The 8,650-nt window shown below is 59.9% G+C and overlaps 2 protein-coding genes across 2 annotated transcripts in view; one reads left to right on the forward strand and one right to left on the reverse strand.

Moving 5' to 3' along the window:
• The window catches only part of SLC7A10 (solute carrier family 7 member 10), a 14,930-nt gene extending 9,390 nt beyond the window's left edge, over positions 1 to 5,540 (forward strand). The window contains exons 3-11 of the mRNA XM_004704720.2: positions 1,832 to 1,983; positions 2,368 to 2,493; positions 2,582 to 2,735; positions 3,378 to 3,501; positions 3,583 to 3,686; positions 4,003 to 4,099; positions 4,216 to 4,365; positions 4,973 to 5,150; positions 5,319 to 5,540. Of these exons, the coding sequence (XP_004704777.1) occupies positions 1,832 to 1,983; positions 2,368 to 2,493; positions 2,582 to 2,735; positions 3,378 to 3,501; positions 3,583 to 3,686; positions 4,003 to 4,099; positions 4,216 to 4,365; positions 4,973 to 5,150; positions 5,319 to 5,449 (1,216 nt within the window). The 3' untranslated portion in view covers positions 5,450 to 5,540. The remainder of the gene's footprint in view (positions 1 to 1,831; positions 1,984 to 2,367; positions 2,494 to 2,581; positions 2,736 to 3,377; positions 3,502 to 3,582; positions 3,687 to 4,002; positions 4,100 to 4,215; positions 4,366 to 4,972; positions 5,151 to 5,318) is intronic.
• A 1,054-nt stretch (positions 5,541 to 6,594) lies between these two features.
• LRP3 (LDL receptor related protein 3) overlaps positions 6,595 to 8,650 on the reverse strand; it is a 20,442-nt gene continuing 18,386 nt past the window's right edge. Inside the window, exons 7-9 of the mRNA XM_045293883.1 lie at positions 8,181 to 8,650; positions 7,452 to 7,584; positions 6,595 to 7,253 (exon numbers count right to left, since the gene is read on the reverse strand). Of these exons, the coding sequence (XP_045149818.1) occupies positions 6,666 to 7,253; positions 7,452 to 7,584; positions 8,181 to 8,650 (1,191 nt within the window). The 3' untranslated portion in view covers positions 6,595 to 6,665. The remainder of the gene's footprint in view (positions 7,254 to 7,451; positions 7,585 to 8,180) is intronic.

Consider the following 8,650-nt stretch of genomic DNA (forward strand, 5'->3'; position numbering starts at 1 on the left):
CCCCCCCCGCACCAACACTCCTTTACTCCTTTACACTGATTCAGCACCTCCTGCATGCTGAGGGCTAGGACCCCATGATAAACATCCCTCTGTCCAGAATGGAGACACAGTCATTCAGACATGGTGGCCACACCGGCATGGCTAAGACCTAGAGAGACCTGGTCTTGGCTGAGTGTGTGCAAGAGGCAGCAGCCCTGCAGCCCAGAGAACAGAGTGCAGCCCGGGGGAAGCCACTCGGGCCCCAAGCTACGGAGGAAGGGCAGACTCACTCTCGACTGGCGAGGCAGAGGCCTGGTGGCCTGGGTGAGCAGGGTGTATCTTGCAACTAGAGTCGCTCAGACCTGTCGGCAGATGTTGGGGCTTCCAAAGGGTCCTGGGAGCCTGGAAGGGGTTCCAGTTGCCCAGTGGAGCGATGCTGAGGGCCTGGGAGCCAGTATTAGAAGGCATGAGGGTGAGAGGGCACCAGAGGGTGATGCCTAATTCATCCCAAGGCTGCCCAGACCAAGGGGCTCTCCCCTGAGAAGGCTTCTCTCAGCAGGACCTGAGAGGTGGGTGGGAAAAGCGGGCCCATGAGATACCCCAGTACGGAGAGGGGGTGGAGGAGTGTGCTCAGCAGGGGATGAAGTCCAGGCCAGGACCCAGTGGAACAAGGGGCTTAGATTCCTCAGGCAAGTGGGTAGCTTTACAGGACAGAAGTGTCTTTCCTTGCACTTCTGGAAGATGTTCATCTGGATTCAGGGCCTCGCAGGACCTTGCTCCCTCCCTGGGCTCTGGTGGGACCTCCTTCCTTGTTTCTTTCAGCCACAGAAGTCCTGGGCATTTCTCAGCTCTCCCTGGCCTCAACTATGAGTGCATGTGCTGTTTTTCGTCCCCTGTGACTCTGTGTCCATATCTTCTCCTTAAGGACATCCGTGCCAGCATTTAACTGACCACAAAAGGAATCTTGGTAGCTTAGTGGGTACATATTGGACTGCTAAACACAAGGTCAGCAGTTCCAAACCACCAGCTGCTCCTTGGGAGAGAGATGAGGCTTTCTGCTCCCATCAAGTTTTAGTCTTGGAAACGCACAGGGGACAGTTCGACTGCCCTAGAGGGTTGCTGTGAATCAATGGAAGGGAGTTTTTTTGAGTGAGGCCAAGAAGGAAACCATGTTTCCAAACCAGGTCCCAGGCCCAGGGGTGAAGATATCAAACATGTCTTTTTGAGGGGGCTTCACTCAACCACCTACAAAGGAGGGCAGACCAGTGGAGGGGTGGGGGAAACCCAGCAGAGGCCACCTGTGTAGAGACAGTCCCTACCCTCTCCAATGGTAGCCAGACCTTATACGACCACCCCAAGGACAGATGGAGGCAGATTCCCGGGGAGCAGCTCTGGCTGCTGGCCTGGAACACAGGGAGCCCTAAATCTGGGCACCAGGCAGAGGCTCGAGGTGAGAAGCAGGCTCACTCCCAGCATGATCAAGGAGGTGGCTCGTCTCTGGCCCCTGTACCCAGAGGTAAAAGTCTCTATTAGGAGCTCCGAGTAGCCTATACTGGCCACCTGCAGATGAGGCCACAGAGGGACTGAAGGAAGTAGCCTGTCTGGCCCAGAAAGCAGCCTGCAGCCAAGCAGGCTAGGCCAGCATCAGCAAAGCCCTTGGTTCTGAGCTCTCTGGCCCAAGGGTAGCCCTCAGTTATGTGGGTGTGTTAGCCTTCCTAGCTGAGACTGTGAGAAGGTGCGCCCACCTTCCTGGACTTCCTCCCAGCAGCCTGTTCTGAGCAGCATGCCCGCCCTGCCCAGGAGAGAGCCGGGATGGCCGTCCCACTGGGGCCTCGCTCACTCCTTTGCCCAGCTTCCTGCTGCTCTGGAGCGCCGTCCTCATCATGTACCCCACCAGCCTGGCCGTCATCTCCATGACCTTCTCCAACTACGTGCTGCAGCCCGTGTTCCCCAACTGCATCCCATCCTTGACCGCCTCTCGCATGCTCTCCATGGCCTGCCTGAGTGAGTGCCCCCACCTCCCAAGCAGGGGGCTGCCCCACACCCAGCCTCTGGGTTTGGGGTATTCTACCCTTCTCTCAGGGGCCCGGGTAGTGAGTTGGGCTGCTAACCACAAAGTCAGCAGTTCAAACCCACCAGCTGTTCTGCAGGCATAAGATGAGGTTTTCTGCTTCCATAAAGATTGACAGCTTCAGAAACCCAAAGGGATGGTTCTACTCTGTCTCATAGGGTCGAAGTGAGTTGGAATCACCTTGACAAACACTGTTGAGCTGGGTTTGCCCCTTCAGCAGCCTGGGCTGGCTTTGACTGTGGCACACACTGAGGGGTCTTGGACTCGGGCGCCCCTGCCCCCCCCACCCTCTGCACCAGCATCCACTCCCTCCCCAGTGCTGCTAACATGGGTGAACAGCTCCAGCGTGCGCTGGGCCACGCGCATCCAGGACATCTTCACAGGCGGGAAGCTGCTGGCCCTCTCGCTCATCATTGGCGTGGGCTTCGTCCAGATCTTCCAAGGTAGTGACTACGATGGGATGGGTGTACCCATAGGACTCAGGGGGTGGGAGGGTGGGGTGCTAACCTTTGGCCTCTGCCCCCTTTCCAGGGCACTTTGAGGAGCTGAGGCCCAGCAATGCCTTCTCCTTCTGGATGACACCATCTGTGGGTCACCTGGCCCTGGCATTCCTCCAGGGCTCCTTTGCCTTCAGTGGTTGGAACTTCCTCAACTACGTCACCGAGGAGCTGGTGGACCCTCGGAAGTGAGTAGCGTGGGGTGGGACCTGATGGCCAGGGAGGTAGGCAGCCCCTCTTCTGTCCCAGGAGCAGGCTGTCCAGTGAGGGCCACAGGCTACAAGTGCTGGGTGGGCTGGAGGCAGCATCCTCAGCCAGCGATCGCTCCCTCAGTGGCCCCACCTGCCAGTGTCCAGGTGAATCCCCTCACCGGGCCTCACAAGTGGGCATTAGGAACTGGGTGCCCTTGCTGTAAATAGAGCCTACTAATAGTTTTCACTTGACTAAAAGCCACCCTTGGGTACACAGTGTGGTCCCTACAATATAGCCGGTGACACCACAGGCTGCTCAGCCAGAGGTCTGGACAGTAGACAAGTGCAGCTACAAGACCACCATGGGACGGGAACAGGGGCCCTGTTGGAAAGTACAGGGAAGGCTTCACTGGAGATGGGGTCTAGGTGCACTTTGCTTTGTCCTAAGCAGATAGTAGCTTCCCCTGTGCCCAGACCAGGGTGGGTGAGGCAGCCAGCGGTGGCCAGTGTCCCCTGCCTTCCTGCCCCCCCCCCCACCCCGCCCAGGCTTCCAGAAGACAAAGGAGGCAGAAACACATAGCCACTTAGCTTTGCCCGCCCCTCGGAGCTGACACGAGGCCCTTCAACGACTGCCCACAGGAACCTACCTCGAGCCATCTTCATCTCCATCCCCTTGGTCACCTTTGTGTACACATTCACCAACGTGGCCTACTTCACGGCCATGTCCCCCCAGGAGCTGCTGTCCTCCAATGCCGTGGCTGTGGTGAGTGGGGAGCCTCGGGCTCCTGGGCCCCCACTCGGGCCTGGGCCGCACACCTCATGGCCTCTCTTCTGTGCCCATCAGACCTTCGGGGAGAAGCTGCTGGGCTACTTCTCCTGGGTCATGCCAGCCTCCGTGGCTCTTTCCACTTTCGGAGGGATCAACGGTTACCTGTTCACCTCCTCCAGGTGCCTGAGCTGGGAGAGGGGGGCTGTGAGGCAAGGAGGGCGGGCAGGCTGGCATGCTCCAGCAGGACGGGAGGACAGAGCAGGGGAAGTGGTGCCAACTGGGGACCAGATGAGGCTGGGACAGTAAACTGCCCGCCACCGAACGTCTGGTCCCAGATCAGAAGTAAAGACAGCATGATGGGGGCGGCAGCCAGTGGGACCACTTGTTCCTGTAACTGGAAAGGAGAGGCGACTGAAGGCTCAAGGTGACGTCAGGTCCGGAGCTGGTGTCTGGGGCTGGGCTGACAGCCTCCACCATCTCTGACCCCTCCCGCAGACTGTGCTTCTCTGGAGCCCGGGAGGGACACCTGCCCAGCCTGCTGGCCATGATCCATGTCCAACGCTGCACCCCCATCCCCGCCCTCCTGGTCTGTGTAAGTCAGGGAAGCAGCCTGAGCAGGGCTTGTGGTTTAGGGGATGATGGGAGGGTGGGGTGAGGCAGCCAGAGGCGGTAGAAGGCCAGTCCTCAGACCTGTCATCTCTCCCCCAGTGTGGGGCCACGGCGGTCATCATGCTTGTGGGAGACACATACACCCTCATCAATTATGTATCCTTCATCAACTACCTCTGCTACGGCGTCACCATCCTGGGTCTGCTTGTACTGCGCTGGAGGCGGCCGGCCCTCCACAGACCCATCAAGGTGAGGCCCGGTCGGAGGACTGCCCACCTTTCCCACCTTGCTAGGGCTTCACCACTACCAACAGAGTTCATCCGCACAAGGCGGTGATTGTAACACTTCCTAGGTGGCGCAGGAGCTAGGAATTAAGCCACTAAGCACAAGCCTCTGTTTAAAACCCAGCAGCCGCACTCAGGAGGAAGATGAGACCATCCGCTCCCACAAAGATTAATGGTCTAGGGTGACTATGAGTCAAAATTGGCTCAATGGCCAGGGATCTAGTTTGGGATTTGCTGTTGAGTGAAATGAGGCCAAGCCAGGATTCCACAAAGCAAGAAAGATAAACGGAGGGCAATGAGCTAAAAGCTTGCCTTAAAGTCTTGCATCCAAGAGCTGCTAAGTGCTGGAAATGTGAAACAGCTCAACAGTCCCCCCTCCCCACACTTACACCAGCGCTGTGTGGCTCAGAGCAGCTGGAGCTCTGAGCAAATCCTGAGAGTCTAACAGACTGACCATTCCCCGAACTGGCTCCCAGAGGCTGGGGGGCGATCACCCTTCAGAGCCCCTGCAGGGTGGGGCTGCAGTGGGAGGGCTCCTTTGGTGCTCACTGCTCACGCAAGCTCTCCCCCAGGTGAACCTCCTGGTCCCAGTGGCGTATTTGGTCTTCTGGGCATTCCTGTTGGTGTTCAGCTTCATCTCGGAGCCCATGGTGTGCGGTGTCGGGGTCATCATCATCCTCACGGGGGTGCCCGTTTTCTTCCTGGGGGCATTTTGGAGGAGCAAACCAAAGTGTGTGCACAGACTCACAGGTGAGCGGGCTGTCCAACAGGGGGCCCCACCCCTCAGGTGTCTCCCTGAGACATGGCCCTGCTGGGGCGTGGCCTGCACAGAAAGCAGCTCAGCTTGGAGCCAGTGTCCCGTGGTGCCACTGTCCTGTGCAGGCAGGCCTCACCGTCCACCTGTCCATCTCTCCTCAGAGTCCATGACACGCTGGGGCCAGGAGCTGTGTTTTGTGGTCTACCCCCAGGGCCCCCCGGAGGAGGAGGAAAACGGACCATGTCTGCCATCCTCACTGCCCACCTCGGACAGGCCCCGGAAGACACACTGAGATGCCTGTGGAGACTGAAGCAGCAGCCGTTTCTGTTTACATATCCTTTATTGGGGTCTGTTTTGCAAAAACTTTTTTTTTTCTTTCTGGAAAAACAAAAGATCCGATTTTAGACATTCATTCTAGGGAAGCCTGAAGCTATGGACTGGGTCTCATCTTAACACCACCCTGCTAGCCTCTCCTGAAACGGTCCGTAAATAAAACAGGACTATTTGGTCACTTGTGCCCCTCGGAATCCCTGGAGGGTGCCAACAGGGCTGAGGAGGCCGAGCTCAGGGCCCACACGGTGCAGATGCCCAGATAGGCTCTTGGGGCACCCCTTTGAAGTGGAGGGCCTTGAGCTTGACCCAGAGCTGGCTCCTAGGGTCACTGAGGAGCCCAAGGGGTAAGGAAGTCTGGGGAGGGACTTGACCTGCCCCTACCCTGACCCCTCAATGCCAGCCTGCAGCTCAACACCAAGAGAGCCCAGTGCAGGCCATTTGAAATTGTTGTTCTTCCCATACATCATCACAGGCATCAGACCTGCTGGGTTACAGATGGGGAAACTGAGCCCCTGGGACAGGGTTGGGAGGATTAGTTCTCGGTGTCTCCACCTCTATCCCCTAAAACAGCAGATAGTAGGACCTCCTGGGGCCTCTGGGCCTGCAAGTGACCCCAGGGCTTCTCCTACCCCTAGCCCACATTCTCAGCCTTGGTGCCAGGAGGCTTACCCTGCAGAGGGCATAGGGCCACCAGTCTGGCCAGGTGCATGTGCCCACCACATCACAAGGCTGGGGGCAGAGCTCCCCAACACCCAGGCCAGGTCTTTGAGGGAGGACAGGAAGTGCTCACCTGGCTAGGTGCAGAGTGCCGACGCTGCCCCACTGCAGGGTCAGCAGTGACGAGGGGAGCTACCCCCTCTAGGTGGGACGCGGGGGCTGCCACAGTGGAGAACCCTGCCCTAGTGCCCTGGCCCTCTCCCTTCTCAGGAAGGATAAAGTAAAGGGGGAGGGCAGGAGTGAGACCCTAGATGCTTGTGTGGGCCAACCCTCCCACCCCTGCAGGCCTCTCTCCTTGCCTGGCACCCATAGCCCCAGGGTGGGGAGAGCGTGGGCAGGAAAGCTGGGCTTGGGTTCGGGTCCCCATAAGAAAGAAGGCTGCACAAACATGGTAGAAATCACTGTGTATTCCCTGGTTACAAAGCGGGGCGGTGGCGGTCATCAGCGTGTCCAGCGTGTCAGCAGACCAGCAGGGCCTCATCGTCACTGGCCTCCAATATGGGGGAGCAGGGTGGCGGGGGGCTCCTGCAGGTGCCAAGCGACTCTGGTAGCTGAGGGCCAAGGGTGCTGCTGGCAATGGGGGCCGAGGGGTGCGGGTCCTGGGTGGGGCAGGGTTGCCAAGGCGTGTCCACAGAGGCTGGACTGTCCACCGGAGGGTCCCTGCAGGCCTCTCTGTCCTTATCCGTGGGCCTGCACTCGGCGTCCTGATAGCCTGGGGGTGACGGTGGCATGGAAGGCCCCACCTCAGATGCCTGGCCGGTGGCACTAGGGAGCCCGTCGCCTGTCGCCACAGGACTGCCTGTGCCCACTCGGGTTGCCGAGGGGTCCGGGGCAGCACCCGGAGCGGGCTGGAGGAGCCCATTGCCCAGCACTGTCTGTGAGGTGCGGGCGGCGCTGAGTAGCGGGATCTGGCCGCGAGGCGCCCGAGGGCGGTGAAAGAGCCTGTTCCAGAGGCGGCCGAGGTGGCGGCGGGAGGGGCCGCGGCGGGAGGCGTGCCGGCGCATCTGTCTGCGCATGGCCGTGCGGAGGTTCTGCAGCACTGAAGCCTGCGGGGAGGGCACGGTAGTTAAGGGGGCGGTCTGACCTGGAACGACTGCTGGGGCAGGGCCTGGGCATCAACATCGCCCCCATAGGCACAAGACAGTATTGGCATCCCACCTAGTCACACGCCCACCTCACCAGTCGTCCGGCCTGCGTCCAGCCTCCCCTCCCATCAGCACCTGGCCCAGCGGACCCCTGGTCACCTGTGATGCGCTGTAGACAGGGAAGTCCTCCACCGGGGGAATAAGGCCCTGCGCAATGAGCTGGCCGTAGGAGGGGGGTGCCTCCCGCCGCACAAACTCCGCCTCCAGGCGCGTCATCTGCGTCTCAAAGGCCCTAAAAATGATCAACAGGAAGCTAGTGGCTGGGCTGTTGGGCCCACTGCAGCGTCAACCCTTTGACACGGAGCGAATACTGACACACAGGGACCCAGTAGAAGGTTTCAGAGACTGTCCATCTTTCCGGAGCAGCCTCTTCTTTCTCTGACGAAATCACCTACGGCTGGGGGGCGGTGATTAGCAACCTGACGCCTAATCCCCAGTATCTCCAGGGTTCCTTTGAGCTTGCATTCCAAAAAAAACCCGCCACCGTGGAAGATTCCAACTCATGGCCGCCCTACAGAGCAGAGTAGAGCCGCCCCTGTGGGTTTCAGATGCTGTCCATCTGTACGCAGCAGAAGCCTTGGCTTTCTCCGGAGTAGAGGCTGCTGGCTTCGCAGCCCAACGGGTAACCCATGACGCCACTGGGGTTCCCTACTCCTCCACAGGGATGTCTGGAGACACCCAGACCCCCCTGTGGGCAGAAGTCCACCTGTGCTTGGCCTGAACCCCACAGTTTACAAACCCAAAGCTGTGTGTGGGGGGGGGGGGGTGTCACAGAATTCGTGAGCTTTCTTGATACGGGAGCGGGGCCCGAGGCGTGCAGCCACCCACCTGTACTCCTGCGTGCGCAGGGAGTAGAGCTTGAAGGCGCAGCCCAGCGCGATGACAAGCAGCAGGCCGCAGACCAGGCTGCCGATGAGGGCTGCGGTGATGACCTTGCGGGGCACGGCAGCTAGGCAGCCGTGCTCGTCGCTACCATCCTGGCAGTCCTCCTGGCCGTCACAGCGCCATGTCTCAAAGATGCATAGGTTGGTGCCGCAGTGGAAGGTGCCAGGCTGGCAGGAGAAGCAGTTCTTCTCGTCGGCGCCATCAGGGCAGGTTTTCTGGTTGTTACAACGGTCGGCGGGCGTGTAGCACAGGCCGCTGCCGCCCTCGCAGGGATACTGGTCCGGCGGGCAGGCTGGGCAGCCCTGTTCATCGCGGCCACTGGCACAGTGCCACCAGCCGTCACAGCGCTGGGCCTCCGAGAAGCAGCCCTGGTCCCCCGCCTCTCCTGCGTCCCCCTCACTGCTGCTGCTGCT

Source organism: Echinops telfairi, unplaced genomic scaffold (assembly GCF_000313985.2).
Source record: "Echinops telfairi isolate 266 unplaced genomic scaffold, ASM31398v2 ScPeMD7_2291;HRSCAF=2852, whole genome shotgun sequence".
Classification (NCBI taxonomy): Eukaryota; Metazoa; Chordata; class Mammalia; order Afrosoricida; family Tenrecidae; genus Echinops; species Echinops telfairi.